General features: G+C 41.3%; 2 protein-coding genes across 7 annotated transcripts in view; one reads left to right on the top strand and one right to left on the bottom strand.

The window, feature by feature from the left end:
• The window catches only part of GKN2 (gastrokine 2), a 326024-nt gene that overhangs the window by 191964 nt on the left and 117072 nt on the right, over nt 1–16988 (top strand). The window lies entirely within an intron of this gene.
• The window catches only part of ANTXR1 (ANTXR cell adhesion molecule 1), a 221603-nt gene that overhangs the window by 148052 nt on the left and 56563 nt on the right, over nt 1–16988 (bottom strand). For all 5 annotated transcript variants that reach the window (XM_045446307.1, XM_045446308.1, XM_045446309.1 and 2 more), the window contains exons 7-8: nt 15300–15368; nt 13456–13536 (exon numbers count right to left, since the gene is read on the bottom strand). In XM_045446307.1, the coding sequence (XP_045302263.1) occupies nt 13456–13536; nt 15300–15368 (150 nt within the window). The remainder of the gene's footprint in view (nt 1–13455; nt 13537–15299; nt 15369–16988) is intronic.

The following is a 16988-nucleotide window of genomic DNA, read 5'->3' as shown; positions in this document are numbered from 1 at the left end:
AACATCAAACATTTAATGAGCCAACATTATGATAGATGCCTCTGGGTGTCCCAAATGCCATGAGAATTATTCATTCGTTTGTTCTTTCAGCAGATACTTAGGGAGTCTAAGATATGCCAGTCTTGGTTATGAAAGGTTTAACATCTAGTTGGGGAAATGGGACTTACACTTGAAAAGATAAATAACAATGCCTTGTCATTGTGGCAGGTGCAGGGTGAAAGGGCAGATACTAGGAGCTGTGGAGTTCATGGGGGAAAATCACCGAGGGAGGGCTAGTAATTGGGAAGGACTTTATGGAAGAGGTGGGTGCTGAGGGTAGGACTCTGTCAGGTGGAGAGGAGTGAGTTTAGGGGAAGGTTGGGATCCAGGCATGGAATGGCCTAAGCAAAGGCAAGGAAGTAGAAATATATAAACCTCTTTAGCTGAACCTCTTTCAAGGAGCTTGAAAAGTAAAAATAAAAGAGTGATAATAGATAAAGCTGGAGAGGTAAGATGGAGAATCATTTTCAGATCATTCAGAATTCCCTTTTTGTTAGAAAAGTCTGGAAAGAAGTTTCCAGAGACGACACTTAAGGCTGCTTGTTATGCCTCACTCTTTGGACCCTGATAGCCTTCCTTAAATGAAAATGGACTCCTCCCTCCAAAAGAGTGTCTTGCAGGGTTGAGAGGAGAGTGTCAAGGAACCAACCCCATCACCACGCAAGGAGTTAATCAAGGCTGATTCTGGTCAAAGCAGGTTATCTGACTGGTACGGCATAAGCTTCTCTCCACCATTAATGAATCTTGTGTCTGGTTGAATATTGATTCTCAAATTTCATCCAAGCATTTTAAACAAGTATAGGACACTGAGTTAATTTACCAAGTAAATGAAATCTCCTTATTTGAGCCTTACTTAATTTGGAAATTGAGATGGTTCGGAGGGCTGAAGGAAACTATGTCTCTATTTATGAAAGGGGCATTTGTTGAAGGAATTAATAGGGAAATTATAACATTTAAAGTCTGTAAAAGGAAAAAAGCTTCTTTTGGCTTTAGGAAACACCCATATGTTTGCATTGATGTTTTTATATATGCTTCTTTGTCCCAGCTTAAGTGATACAGACACCATAAGACACAATAAATTACAAAAGGGGAGAAAATGGGTTAAAGAAAAAAAATAAGGGGAAGATGAAGTAAGGAATGAGAAGAGCATAAAAAATATATACTGTGATATGTTATATAAAACATATAACTTATGTCCTTGCTAGGAATGGCTCATAGATTTAGTTCTAAGCTTTCCAGTAGCAAATGAGAAGGACAGGCAATTTTTATGAGATTCTCAATCACTGGAATAAAAAACAAATCAGTTTCTCAGAAGAGATAATATTTACCCATTCCAGAGAGAAATCTGGGCATCCTCATAGAGAAGCATTGTGAAAGGAAATGAATAAAATGAAGACCATACTTCAGAAAATCTTTATCTCATGTGCAGATGACAACACACTAAAATTTAGTCATTGAAACAGGCTTTCTCACAATCATGTGTTTTAAGTAATTCTATAGACCCAAAAGTCCTAAGAAGTAATATCTCTTTTTTTTTTTTGACAATTCTAGAATTCAGATTTCCAGCTACTTTTATTCCTTCCCGCTCTTGTACAATTTAAAGGCATTGTCGTACATTGATTTCTCTATTTGTTTTCAGCTTCTACAGGATACCACAGTAGGAAGCAATTTGTTCCTTTTTGTCAGCATTTGCCTTGTTTCTCTGGCTTCTGCTTTACCCAGCCATTCCTGCCCACCTCAAACACAGGTAGAGCCTCAGATCCCCACCAGTGCCGGGGACTGTTCCGACAGCAGAACGAAATTCCCACGTCTATGTCCATCTTGGGTAGGGGGAGTGGTCCTCACACACCTGGCTCTGGGTACCTGGTATCACCACTGAGCTCCTGAGTCCCCTTCATTGTCACTTTGACTTGAGATCAGGGCCCCCGAGGATGTATGTGTGGCATCTGTATTTCCCTTCCGGCTTCTCCACCTTTCCCATTCCATGGTTTATCCAGACCTTTAGGTCTCTTATGTAGGTGGCAACATCCTAGGGCTGGGGCTTGCTAGAATACTGGTGTGCAGGGGCTCATATCCCAGAAGACAACTGTCCTACTTGAATCATGATGACCGTCTACTCCCAACCACATTTGCTGCCACTGGGCTCTTCCTGCTTTCAGCTGGTGGATGCCTTGACTGAGGGAGGTAGCCACCCCTTTCCACATGTCCTGAGGCACAAACCTCCAAACAGGCCACATTGGAAGAAACAGAATGAACCCATATGGAGAAACTTAGTAAACAGTGGCATCAGAACAACACAAAGCTATTTTTTTTTTTATGTTTTAAATAAAATTCCTCAGGCACATGGCATCTCTTAATAAATCGTTTTATCATCCACAACTAAAGATTTCAAAATAGCCCAAGAATAAAAATTGAGCTATTGGATCTATCCTGTCCCCATTCCCAATCTCCATCAAAACACACAAATGAAATTTTCACCCATGTACGTTCCTGACTTGGAACCAACATTTTTGAACCAACTTTAATACTGAATCAGGGGTCGGTAGAGGAAACACCCGTGAATCTCTGACCACAAAGACACACTAGCAGGTTTTGTCATAATAAACACATGCTGTATTATTCTCTCAAAGCGTCTGCAATTAGTTGATAAATCTAAGGAGTGTATGAAGGGCCAAAAAATGTCAGCCAAGCTCTATGATTCAATCCAGTAAAAACACAGCTTTCCCAATCTTAACTTAAAACATCTGGAAGGGATACACTGCAGCCAATAGAGCAAAATTTATCAGTGAGGGGGATGGGCAGGATTTGTCTGGGACTGCGGCTTATATTAGTTTGAAATGTCTGGTTTCAAAAGGTAGGAAGTCACAATGGCAGTAGGTGGATTTGGGGGGTTCCCTTGGTTATTAGCAGCCCAGACTATAATCAGTCTGTCTGAGCTGCAGTAGACAATAGATTAGTTTAGGGTCTGGAGACTGGATAGGAGTGGTAGGGGCAGGGGATCTGTCCCCACCTTGAACAGTGGTAGCCATGGAGGATTCGCACAGAACATTGGGAAATTGCTTGAGGGGGTGGAATGGACTCATACAGGGTCAGGGTGGTGTTAGAGGTGACAGTATAACTGGCTTCTTATGGAGACTGAGCTAAGACCACTATATGTCTCAAGTATAATCCAACATGAGGAGTGGGTCTTGGCCCTGATTGTAAGCCCTGAACTATCATCATACAAATCCTTTCACTTCTCTGAATCCCAATTTTGGAGAGCAGTTTAACATACTGAGGATAGCTTGGAATCTGGAATCAAATGGCTTGGGTTAACTCCCTCATGAGCAGTGTGACCTTGGGCAAGTTCCATAACCTCTCTGAGTCTCTGTTTCCTCATTTATAAACAGTACCTACTGCATAAGGTTGTTGAGTTGGGAAGGTTAAATGAGAATACCAGCAGTGCCCATAGCACAGTACCTGGAATCCCAAAAGTTCTCAACTAATGGTAACTATTACTCTGAAGAACTTGGGCCCTGGAGACAGATGAGATAGATTTGGGCTCTGAAAAGATTTATGTTCAAATCTGAGTTACCACTTACTGGCCGTGTGGACTTGGGCAAGTTATTAAAGCTCAGTTTCCTTTTCCGTAAAAGGGGGATTAAGAAATACACTGACCTCAAAGGGCTGTATGATGGTAAAATGAATGACTGACATAAATGCAGAGACATTTAGTTTGTAAATTCAACTGGACTTTGGTGGTCAAATTCATATCAGATTGGAGAGTCAGGAAGGGAGTGAGTTCAAGGAAAACTGGCAAGGGTTTTGGTCTTACAGACAGATCTAGACAGATGTAAAGGGTCAGTAGATAGTCATTTAATGACTATTGGGCCACCAGCCAACAAGTGTCCTTCATGAAAATAAGGTACCAAGAAATGTGATCAGAACAATCTTAATAGTAAAGCACTTAGGAGAATGTCTGACATACATACCATCAAACAATGGTAGCTCTTATTATTACTTTTGTTAATACTACTATTATTTCTACTTCTCTTGGGCAAAGACAGTCAGTAGCTCATTCTATGCTTCTATCCCATCACCCATCCCTGGCTCCTGCTTAATCATATCTGCTGAAAAAGAAACCCAAAAGATGGCTAATGGTATTTTCCTGCCACCTTTTGGACCGATTTCAAAAAGAAGAGATACGGGGAGGCACGTTTGAAATCCACAAACAACTATATAAATGCAATGTGGTATGGTTACTTTTGCTCACTTCATTAGATTGTTGGGGGAGTAAGAGGAACAACAGATATAAAAGAACTTTGCCAAGTGATAAGAGCTACTTAATATATTTAAAGTGAAATCTATTGTGGACCAGTCCAGGTTGTATATAAAGGTTTATTATTTTTTTTGGTTCCTAAAACTGTAGTGTCCTTTTTTTTTTTTTTTTATAAAGTTTGCAGTTTCTGCAGAGATTTCTGAAGAATCCTTAAATAATTGTGGATATTCACATAGAGTTATCAGGAACCCCTCCCTTACCATACACACACCTAATTTTTTTTTTCCCTTAATTGCTCTGCCTCCTTCCCCAATAAACAACCGATTTTTATCTACTTGGTCATTTCCTGTTGAAATATTTTTTTGTTGGGGCACCTGGGTGGCTCAGTCAGTTAGGTGTCTGACTTCAGCTCAGGTTTGTCAGTTTGAGCCCTGCGTTGAGCTCTCAGCTGTCAGCACAGAGCCTGCTTTGGATCCTCTGTTCCCTTCTCTCTCTGCCTATCCCCTGCTTATTCTCTCTCTTTCTCTCAGAAATAAATAAACATTTTTAAAAAAAGATTTTTTTGTGTCTGTAATAAAGACCAGCCTCTTTCACCCATTCATAGTATAGGGCCTTTTGCTTCCATGCACCTGTCAGAAAGTCTTTCAGAGCACGTTCCTTGGTGCCTTAATTGTCATGAAAGGCACATTCTAGTTTTAATGTGTCTGGAGCGTGAAGTAGGCTGGTCCAAGTGTGGTTAAACCACCTATTGACTGATTACGTCTATGTAGTTCTCCAAGAAAAAACTTAGCAGCTGTCCTTAACCTCACCATCACCCTTCAAACCGAATATAAATTTTGCCACCCCACCTATGCCCTGGTGATTTTACCAATAAAATATTTCTGCATCCATCCACATTTTTGTATACATGGCCATCCTTCAGAGGACTTATTGTAGTTTATAATTATATATTTATTTTTTTTGAATGTTTGGTCATTGTCTATCTTTCTCCTTAGACTATGAACTCTAGAGGTGAGGACTGCATTTGTTTTAGCCATCACTACAATCACAATGCCTACCTGGAACATAGGAGGCACTAAATAAATATTTATTGAATAAATGAATAAATGCTGTATCTGCATGGCTTCATAAACTGGCATTTATATTCTAGCATATTAGGTATTGGTTTTCCTTTCTCTCTATAAATGCAATTTTAGGGTCTTTTAAATAACAGGGCCATATACTATACTTGTAACACTTCCCTCTTCTTTTATTTTTAATCTTTAAAATATGCTTATTTAGAGAGAGAGAGAGAGAGAGAGAGAGAGAGAGAGAATGAGCTAGGGAGGGGCAAAGAGAGAAGGAGAGAGAAAATTCCAAGCAGGCTCTGCACTGTCAGTACAGAGCCTGACGCAGGGCTTGATCTCACAAACCGTGAGATCGTGACCTGAGCTTGAAATCAAGAGTTGATTACTTAACTGACTGAGCCACCCAGGCCCCCCACACATCACTTTTCTTATTAAGCACCACCACTGTTGGGCACTGCTTTCCCAGATGACCTATTTCAATAACTATTTTTTTTAATGGCTTATCTTCTCAAACAGTAATGCTATTGGTCTATCATGTCCCCATGTCTAAGATCTAAACTGGCCCATTTTGTAAAAGGCCTTGACCCCTTTGCTTGAGAAAAATGGAGAGCTCTGGGCTTGGGAGATGAGACTCAGGCTCTCACAGAGGGCCACATATACTCTTATAGCTGATGGTAGAATGCACATTGGCTAAGCCTGGGGACCACTGCTTTTAGAAAACGCTTAGGACATACAACTGTGTCATTCATGCCTTCAGGATTTGCAATGTTGCCTCCATGAATTTTGACTTTATTTGATCTCTAACAAAGTGTTTTTTAAAAAAGATAGTCACCTTTCCTAATTAAATTCCACTCCATACTTTAAACCAATAATCAGAGCTATTGTTAACTATGGATATTATCCTAGATCCTTGTCCGTTGTATAGAATCTGCATTTAAAATAAAAACCTACTATTATACCCTCATCCTTCTGGGATTCACATATGATTTTACGTATACTCAGACATTACGCCGAATAAATACTCTAAGACACAAGAAACACAATTTAAATGGATTACTGAATTTTAGACAGTAAGGCTTATCCTCAAAATATGCACAAGTTTTTGTCTGAGGGGAGAGGACCCAGCTCACTTAAATAAATACGACTCTTCTCTCCATTAGCTTCACATTCAGTGAGGGTCTGGTGTGAAGGAGCATAGCACAAACAAGATTATGAAACTGAGGAAATTCATTTTTCCCCCCCACTAAACTACTTTCCTCTCCTGTTTGCAGGAGGAAAGCTCAGATAGCTGTGAACTCCAAAATGTGGTTCATTTAGGAAGATGAGCTTGCTGACCTCCTGAATATTGGGGAAGTCAGTGGCCCTCCTTGAGAGCTGAACCCTGCAGCATTTCACCGGTTTTTGTTCTGAATTCTGGTGTTGCTTTTACAATGGGTCTTAACAGATTCCTAGATATGAGGAGGAACCGCTGGAGGAGTGGGGGGTGACCTGAGGAGTAACCGAACATCCCCTCTGCAACCTTGGGAGCTGCGTCAAGCTATGGGAATTTTTATTACATTTGGACTCTTCAATAAGCCAAATAGAAATAATAGCTTAGTTGAAATGGCCTGAATGTCTGCAATGCCTGAGTCTAATTAGTAACTGCTGAGGCAAATGTTTTTTAGAAAGATTTTCTGCTCACTACAGAAACTACAGTTGATTCTTAATTTATGTTTTGTATCCAGGCCTGCTAATGTGAACGGAGCCCCAAATGCCATCGTTTTATAGATGCAATCTTGGAAGAGAGGGTGGGGGGGAGGACCGAGAGGATTTTGCAAGAAACAGCCACAAAGCTGCCCACTTGTCATGAAGTGTAGGTCACAAATGCCATGCAGCCCTCTGGGCTGCTTTCTAATGAATAAATATGCAAAGCATAGCTTTGAACACCATGAAAAATATAACAAATGGGGCAGTCTCTGTGATTGCACTGTTTAGCATCTGACCAGGATGAACGGCAGATAGCATGAAAAAGGTCCAAGTGCCAAGCCAATGATGCCAACAGTTAGTGCCACTGGGGTTCAAGGCAGGGAGAGTTCAAAGTAGAGGAGAGCCCAGGGCAGGCTCCTTGGAGAAGACCGGACTCAGTAGGGCCTTGAGGTCCAGACAGGCTTTGGGACAGGATCTAGATGGGGCAAAGGAAAAGAAGGGGATTTCCTCCGATCACAAACAAGCCTGACTTAAGAGGACGGCTGCTGTTGCTGAATTGGGCCTCGCCCTCTGCTAGCTCTAGAAAAAGGGTTTGTTCAGTAAAGTCAGGTACTTTCCAGGACTGTGGGAATCCGATGTAGATTTTGATTGGAGGAAAACCCTTAGCAATTCCTGAAAAGGTCTTGGAAGATGGGCTTTGCCTTTTGTCATAGCTTTGTTAGGACCTGGGCCAGACTAGGGGGTACAGGTCTTCTAGTTCCCATGAGTGAAAGGGAGAAATCAGCACAGAATCTGGTTTTCATAAATAAAATTATTTCATATGCATCACGGAATAGATTTATTCTTCAGTTTCACTGATCTTACAGCTTCCTTGATAACTGGAATGTTTGTGCCAAAACTTGTGAGAAATCCTTGCAAATATAGTTGTGTTTGCTCAATACTCGTTTATTGTTGGTCAAACACACAGAATGTTCTATGCACTGATTTACCCTCGCTTAACAGGAAGCCCAAGACAGGCTGAAATATTTATTCCAGGGAAATACTCCTAGACGGGCATGGCTTGGTGCCGGCCATTGGGTTCTCCTTCTCATAGACTGCACACAAAGTGGGCACAGCTTGGGGGAGGAGCTGGCATCATGGTAACCAGGCCAAGTGTTGGGATTCAAAGTTGAAGACCTATTTCAGTGGTGTCTGAACCCGGCTTTCATGCAGGTTCCCGTTTCCCTGCCTGCAGCACTTTTGCAAAGGCAAACAAAGACCCAGGAGACTTGCTGGACCTTTGCTTCATATTTTTGCTTGAGGGCTGGCGCTACACTTACCAGTTGTGGTCAGTGGAAATTCCCTGAAGAAGCCACAATAAGGGAAGGCAAAGGAATAGTTTCTTCCTTTACAGTTTTACTGGCTTTAAAGGCTACAATCTTTCAACCACCCAAAGTTTGTCTTAAAATTTATCAACCGTATTCTGCAAAAGCAAGTAGAAATTCTGTCCTCAGAGGTAGAGTCCTGAGCATGTGTGGAAGGAAAGACGTTCTTCTCAGCCTGTGTTGAGCTGCCAGCTTCTCATGGTGGTAGAACTTCATCTATTGACCAGAAATCGACATTTTCCAAAGTGCTCCCCCATCTAATAGTAAAAGGTGAGGAGCTCCCCTGCCCACCCATTGTGCACTCTGGTCAGACCACGTGGGGTTTGGCCTTGCCTCTGCTGTGCCTATGTGCACTGCATCACATCATTTCACACTTTTGGTCCTCAGTGTCCCCTTCTCTGAAATGGAGCTACTTCCTGGCCTACCCACACTATTGAGTAGAGCCCTTTGGCCATTCACATTGTGGGCATTAGAGATGGAGGTGAGTGTATTCCGGATCACTGCTCACTGCCATGTGGCCTTGGATAAGCTAGCTAATCTCTGTCCTTATGGCATCTACTTTTGTAGAAGAGATAATGGAATCCACGCTAAATGGTGGTCGTGGGAATCTGATGAGATGCCTATGTGAAATGGTCTGCACAGTGTCTAGAACCTCAGAACTCACTGTCATGTTTACTCTCCTAAGGCAATAGAGGCAGGACAAACCCAGACCCCTAACAGCTATGTGTTCTTGGGAAAGTTATCTGAGGTTCAGTTTCTTCATCTGTGGAATAGGAATAAGAACATTTTCTTCACAGTGTTGTTATGATGCTAAAATGGGACCATATGAAATGGGATAAATGAACAACGTCTGGTCCCAAATACGTTATCTGCAGCTGTCGATTTCTCCCTGCCTTTTCCCTATGTCCTAATGAAGAAAGACTAAAACGGGAAACAAGTGAGAACGTGAAAATAACACATTATACAAACCTAGTAGGTAAGTACATCTCCCTTAGAGTAGAAAGGACTGGGGAACAGTGAGAGACCAAAACATAGGAACCAGTTTGTGGAAGCAGAGAATCCTGGGATTTGCTGAATCCAGGCCCTGGATAATCAGCTCTTGGTAATCCAGTGGTAATTTTCCACTTCCTGACATTCGCGGCTAAGTATTAAGGAAAGAGCAGGATCTCTGGAACCAGGCCGGGGTTCAAATTCCCCCTCTCAACCATTATAGGCAGGCAGACTTGGGGCAATTTCTCCGACCTTCCTGTACCTCAGATTCCTCGCCTGTACAACTGGGATAAAACCTTCTTCAGAGAGTGGCTGTGGAAGCGTGTAGCAGAAATGCTGGTGGACAGAAGATGCTCTATAAGGCATTGCGATTTTCCTTTCTTCACAGGCTAACATCACTATTGACACTGAGTGTGTGTTTATTCGTTATTTAGAGGAGATACGGATAAACTGCCACGATTCTAGATTCCCTGCGAGTCTTCATCTCAGGCATCACTGTTCTATTGTCAGACTTTGTATTGGCTACAGGCTACAGGTTCCCACCGTCCTTAGAGGAAAATAGCATGGCCCTCTAGGCTGTGTGGGATCGAGCCTTTGCCTTCTCACTTCCGGTCCTGCCCTTCTCCGCTTCAGCACTGCTCTCCTTTGATTCTGCTGTGCTCCATCATAGGGCTGTGCTCGGCCAGGAACGAACAGGCCCATGCTCTTCCGGGGGATGGTGCTACCGCTTTTTTCAGGTCATCTCTTCAAAGGGGCCTGGGCTCTTTGGCAACCCCTTTACTCTCCATCTTGGTAGTTTGTTACTACTTTTATGCCTTTTATCACAATGTTAACTATACATATTTGTTTAGTTACTTGTTCCTATGCATCCCTCCCACTAGCTGGTACGCTCCACCAGGCCAGGGGTTCCATCTACTTTACTTGTAGCTGAATGGCAAGAGTGTACTCTAGAAGGTTTTCAGCGAGTGCTGGATAAGAGAGTAAACATTAGCTTCTGCATCTTGATTTGGGATTTAAACGTAAGGTCATTACGGGCTGGAAACCGTATGAACCATCTGAGCTTGCTGAGAGCTGCTCTGCACTCCTGTTTTGGATAATTAAGCCCAGCCCTATTTTATTATGAGAAAATAACCAGCCACAAAACAACATCCATGGGAACAATCTGGAGTAGATGCTTCCGATTGGGGGGTGGGAGAAAACAAGAGCTTTCTTTTTAGTATCCAGAGGAGAAATGAACCCACGTCTTAAAAATAGCCAACTGTAGGCCTTAATTATTTCTGTCTGGCTTGAGAAAGATGAGCCATGCCATACTTGTCCCCTTTTCTCTGTCCAAGCAAATGAATTAACAACTGCCATAAACATGGGTTTCAAGTGTTGGAAGGAAGGAAACCACAAGCATAACTCCCAGATAAAAGCTCATAAGAATGTTATCATTCAGCTCAAGTTTGGAGACTGGAGTCTCAAGTTATTATTTTCCCCCCTGTTTTTGGGAGACCATTTTGTGGAAATTCCTTAAACAACTTTGGAGTTATTTCCTTTTGGGGATGGGAAGAGCTTTCCAAACACCCGGGCTCACACTGAGCTTGGGTGAGTTGCTAAGGTTGAAATATTCAAGGACAACATCAATTTGTGCAGATAGAAACAATTCTAATCCTTTGGGTAGGAACTGACTCTTGAATGATGTGGGCACATGGTTCATAGGAACCTTTGAAGAGGTAAGAGTTGTCCCTGTTCAGAATCCAGCCATCTGAAGGCAGGACTGTGCAGTAGCTGCAGGAGGCTCTTACCTCTAGATGTCCCCCCCCACCCCCTCCCATTCTTCTTCCTATACACATGGACACCGCCATCAGATTCTCTTCTTAAATATCACTTGTTAGATGTTCCAAATGTTTCAGTGATCACACCTACTAAGTTGGAATCAAAATTCCTTCAAAGCTTTTATCAGTCTGGTTCCAAACCAATGTCTAGGCTTATTTCTTATTACTCCTGATCCTTTACCCAAACTCTACCCCCAGACACACGGGTATTATTATTATTATTATTCTCAGAGTATACCTTTCCTTTTCCCAGACTTTGGGCTGAGGTCATGTCATCTCTTCCCTGGTGCTACCCATCATTCCTCCTTGGTCTTTTATGGATTCAGGTCTGCCCCACCTTCTCATGATGGCTCAAGCCCACAATAATCCACTTCTAAGCTTCATGATCAGCCCCGAACCTGCTATTAATCATGTTTTGCACCATGTGGGTACTGTTTTATATGTTTATTGCAGTTCTTGTTGCTTACATTACCAAGTATGCCACACTGATCCCAGAAATTATTCGGAGCAAGGTTCCCTCACCTGGGGATCCATTATTGGGACTGATAATTCTCTATCTCTCAATAATTGCCACTTTCTGGTGAAAGTAGTTCGAGTTGATTTCTGTTCCTTATAAATAAACACACCTTGAATAAGATGACTGTCATCTGTACATATTTAAGGTAGGAGTTCCCAACCTGAGATGAGATTATTTTTCACAATTCTGAAAATTTAAGGTCACATGTATCAATGTTCTGAGAGTGCACCTGGGGGATTTATTAACAAAAAAACATTCAAAAAATGCAGATTCCTGAGCACCATCTCATACTGTCTGCAATAGAATCTTTTGGGGTAGCGCCTGAAAATTGGCATTGTGAACAAGGTTCCCAGGTGATTTTTATGTATGTTCAAGAAAATCTAGAGGTTTGGGGGAAGTTGACATTAACGTCCATTTTATGACGGGGAAGGGAAGTGGAAGAGGAAATGATTCATATGTCTTGAGTACCTATTATGTGCCTGGAAAAATATTAGGCAATTTTCCCAGTGTTATCCCTTTTAATCCTCAAACAGGACTTACCACCAATCCCTTTTTTTAAAATAAGGAAACAAGTGAGATAACCCATCCAAGGATCTACAAATGGTTAAGCCATTGGGCCAGTATTTAAACTCAGATGACCAGCTCCAAAGGTTTTATTTCTCACCCTGCAGGAGTTCTTTGCAAACCTTGGAGAGAGAGAGAGGGGGCCTGATGGTACAGCCACGTCGGAGGTTTCCTAGGTCGGTCTGCGGGAGCTGGACAGATCCTGGTACTGTCTGGTAACCTCTGGATTAAGACCCCCTTGACATCTGAAGGAGATAGTGATCCTCTGAGCTCTGAATTTGCATCCTGGACCCTGAGTCTAGAGTCTGGTGGGCTTCCACTAGAGAAACTGCTGGCCATCTGCCCAATCACAAAACCTAAAAGTGGAGGAAACAGTGCTTCTAGACTTCATTACAGGTCCAGCACACAAACAGGCCTTCTGGCTGTGGCTTTCAAGACCAGCATCATCCAATAGTCCAGCTGAACCAAGGGCCTGGCTTACATATGGCAGTAGAAAAGAGAGACCATGGAAGCCAGTGTCTAGTTCACTGACAGGAAAGGGGTGCTAAAAAACCACTTTTGTGTGTGAGGGATTGTTCCATCCAACCTAGGTTGGGGTGGAAAGAAGGAATGGTGACTGTGAAGCCTGGAGAACAATGAAGCCCTCATATGTGGGGACGATAGGTCTAAAGCTGTGGTTCCAGGAACATCACCTGAGAAGATCTTAACAATCCTGCTCCAGATGACCTCAGTAGGCAGCCAAGGTAAAGAACCACTGGTCAAAAGTACCTCCAGTGATCAAAAGATATAGATTGAGCCTGCAAATGCTCTGAAGGCAGTTTGCATTCAGTCATGGTTGGGAAAGCTGAGGTCAAGTGCACACCATCAACCAATGTTTCTAGTATGAGAACTGGAGGCACCTGAAGTCTGGCTTGCCACAGCACAGTTTCCTTCAATTTTTAATTTACCTTGTAGGGTAGAATTGGCATAGGAAAATGAGAAGAGAGACATGCGTGAAAGGCAGGAGGGAGAAGTGAGACATAACAGATAACAAAGATGTTCAGAGGAGTGCTGTCTCAAGCAGAGAACACCAGGGAGGAGATTGGGGAATTTTCAGTGGATCAAGGGTCAGAATGTGCCCAATGTCCAGTTTTAGAGGAAGTGCTCTACTCACCGAGTGGATGATGCCTTGCAGAGCCTGAAAGCCGTCATTTACAGGAAACACATGGTCCTTACTGTCCGCAATCCGGGCCAGCTGAGAACACAGCAAATGTACAAACACACATGGAGATATGTCAGGCTTGGCCACAGAGAATTTAGTCTAGGGGGCTCCATCTACTTTTAGAACCCGGAGGAACTTGAGGCCTTGGGCCTCACTGAAAAGCCCTTAGTAATAATGAGATTACCAGCAGCCTCTCTGGAGCAGGACTAGAGGATTGGCTCCAGCTTTTACATTTGTTTTAATACTTTTCTCCTTGGGACAAGAGGTAAGATTGCTCAGCTAGATGAACATTTGGCCTGGGTTGATGTATTTATGGATTTGGGGACAGGCCATTGGCTCATTTTTCTCCCATTCACTCAAATTTCTGTTGGCAACTGTGCTTGAATCAAATAGACTCAAATTTCCTTTCAGAGCAACTTTAAAAATAAATTCAAGCTTTGGTGTTGGGTGAGGTCAATGAATGGAGACCCTTACCTTTTGCCCAAATTGCTCATTGAGGAAAGGACCCTTGCAGTTGGTTTGGCTCTCCTGCTTTATGGAGCAGAGGACAGGAGAAAGGAAAATCTGATCTGTGGACTTTTCTACTCCAAATCTCTATAGTTCTGTCACTGCTAAGTCATAGTCAGTTCCAGGACTTTCACTGATTGCAAAAGTAACACATAATCAATGGGAAGTTTCAGAAAACCCAGGAGTATTATAAAGGAAAAAAGTTTCTATCTACCTATCTATCTGTCTACCTACCTACCTACCTATCTATCATCTATCTATCTAACATCCATCCATCATTTTTCTATTACTGTTAATTTGATATACTATGTAGTCTCTCATACTTCCCCTACCCAAAGGTACACATTTATTTTAAAAGTGTACTCATACTGTTCCCACTATTTTGTAACCCTATTTTATTGACCTAATGACTTATTATAAGCATTCTTCCATGTCATTAAAGCAAAAAGAAATGATGAACTACATCGAGGAACATTTATATAAGTTGTTAGCAAAATTTCACATTTTGCATATATATACTAGTACATACTTTTTGTCCACTTGCCAATTACAACTGACCCTTGAACAACAGGTTTGAACTGAGTGGGTCCACTTAACATGTGATTTTTTAAAAAATCGATACAGCACAATACTACAAATGCATTTTCCTTATGGTTTTCTCAACAACGTTTTCTTTTGTCTAGCTTCTGTGTTATGAGAATACAGTATATAATGCATATAACATACAGAATATGCACTAATCAACAGTTTATATATTATTTCCAGTCAATAGTAGGCTGTTAGTAGTTCAGTTTTGGGAGAGTCAAAAGCTGTCCATGGATTTTTGACTTGCCATGAGGTTGGTACCCCAACCCCTGCATTGTTCAAGACCCAACCATATGTTTATTTTCTCGTATTGAAAATGCACTGAATTTCTAATGGGAGAAAAGAGATGTTTGACATGTAAACAAAATTAGATTCATTAAATTAAATGAAAAAAAAAAAAAACCCCAACCAACAAGTTTTCTAATTTTATTCAGCTCTGTTTTGACACCTTGGCAATTTAATATCTACCAAGAAAGTCAACCAAGGGAGATGCTGCCTGGATAGTCTGTGTGCAAAGGCCCCAAGTGCATTGACGTGGCTTCATGTCCCTTACACATCCAATAATTCTCACCTACTCAACATTTGTGGAAAAAAAACCTATCTAAGGAGTGTTTATGCTGCTGATATACCCTCTGCACGAATACATGTTCTCTATTTTCACAAGCTTAGTATACTCCCCAACCTGAGGAAATCCATGCACATACCTGTGTTTCATTGAAATCCTTCACACCGACACAGTAAACAATTGCACCAAGATCTCGGGATCTGTTAGCCTGGATCAGTGAAGAAAAGCCATTAGAAAGAGAAGTGGCAAACATACTCCTTTTGGGTTAACCAGACTAACTTCCATGATCAGGTATTTATTTATTTATTTAAAAAAACTTTTTTTAATGTTTACTTATTTTGGAGACAGAGAGACAGAGCACGAGTGGAGGAGGGACAGAGTACCTGAAGCAGGCTCCAGGCTCCATGCTGTCAGCACAAAGCCCAATGCGGGGCTTGAACTCATGAACTGTGAGATTGTGACCTGAGCTGAAGTCAGACGCTCAGCCGACTGAGCCACCCAGGTGCTCCAATGATCAACTTTTATTAAGCACTCCCTATGTGCCAGATACCATCGTGGGGAGGGCAATCCCTGTTCCCAAGGAGCTCATTCTCCAGTAAACGTCACAACCTAATGTAATGTGTGATGGACATGAGGGGAGTGATTAGTCTAACAGGAAGCACTAGGAAAGAGCCATAGAAGTAGAGTCTTGATGAAAAGATTTGAAAGACTGGGGGGGGGGGGTGAGGGGGGAGGGGGAGGGTAGGAAAAGGGACTGTAGGCTAAGGTAAATCTTATAAAATATTCTGGGGAAATCATTATTCTTTTCCTCTGAAGAATTTTTATTGACATATTTTTCTTCCTTTGTAATAGCAGCATGGTATTAATAGAAAGGATGTGATCTTTGGAACCCGATATACCTAGGTTTGACTTTGCTCTGCAAAGTGTTTGAAGATTCAACAAGATAACATATGCAGAACTCCCTATACAAGGCCTAGAACAACACAGATACTTATAAATGTCAGCACCCTTTGTGAATAAGGCCTTTTTCGTTCCCATAAAATACACTGGCTTAATGGTATGGGAATTACGGTCTATATTTGAATAGGTGAACCCATGACCTCATTTACAATTAAGTATTGTGAGGACAACATAATGAATTAGCATCCATATTTTGGCTTGATTTTAATATTTGCTTTAGTAAAGGCTCTGATATCTTATTTCCAGATTCTTCTGTGTTTCAGAATAGAAAATAAAAATTGGAAATCATTGGAATACATAGTAGGTGCTTAATAAATCATTGGTAGTAAACATGTAGTAGGTGCTCGATGTATGCATACTGATTTGAATTGTGCTCCTCTCCCATCCCTCACTTTAGTATTCAGACCTACTTGGTATTCATATATATATATACGTGTATATGTGTATATATATATATATATATATATATATACACGTATATATATATACGTATATATATGTATATATATATGTATACATATACGTATATATATACGTATATATATATACATATATATATACGTATATATATATATACATATATATATATGTATATATATATACGTATATATATATATGTATATATATATATATATATATATATATATATATATCTTTTTTCCTTCATGTTCCAAATATGCCTTGTTGCTTTAAGGATAAAACAAACGTTTAGACACAGTCTAGCTTCAGACTTATCTGTAATAACTTCTGTGACTTTTCCCCTCTAGTTGGATTTTATATAGGATTATCAAAAATGGGATGATTTATTTCTTTATATATCTTGGGCTTTATCTCTCTTTTTCAGAAAGCCTCCTTCTCTTGGCACTGG

The sequence above is a fragment of the Leopardus geoffroyi genome, chromosome A3, assembly GCF_018350155.1.
Source record: "Leopardus geoffroyi isolate Oge1 chromosome A3, O.geoffroyi_Oge1_pat1.0, whole genome shotgun sequence".
NCBI classification, from domain to species: domain Eukaryota; kingdom Metazoa; phylum Chordata; class Mammalia; order Carnivora; family Felidae; genus Leopardus; species Leopardus geoffroyi.
The sequence above is the reverse complement of the archived record's forward strand: the minus strand, read 5'-3'. Positions and strand labels throughout refer to the sequence as shown.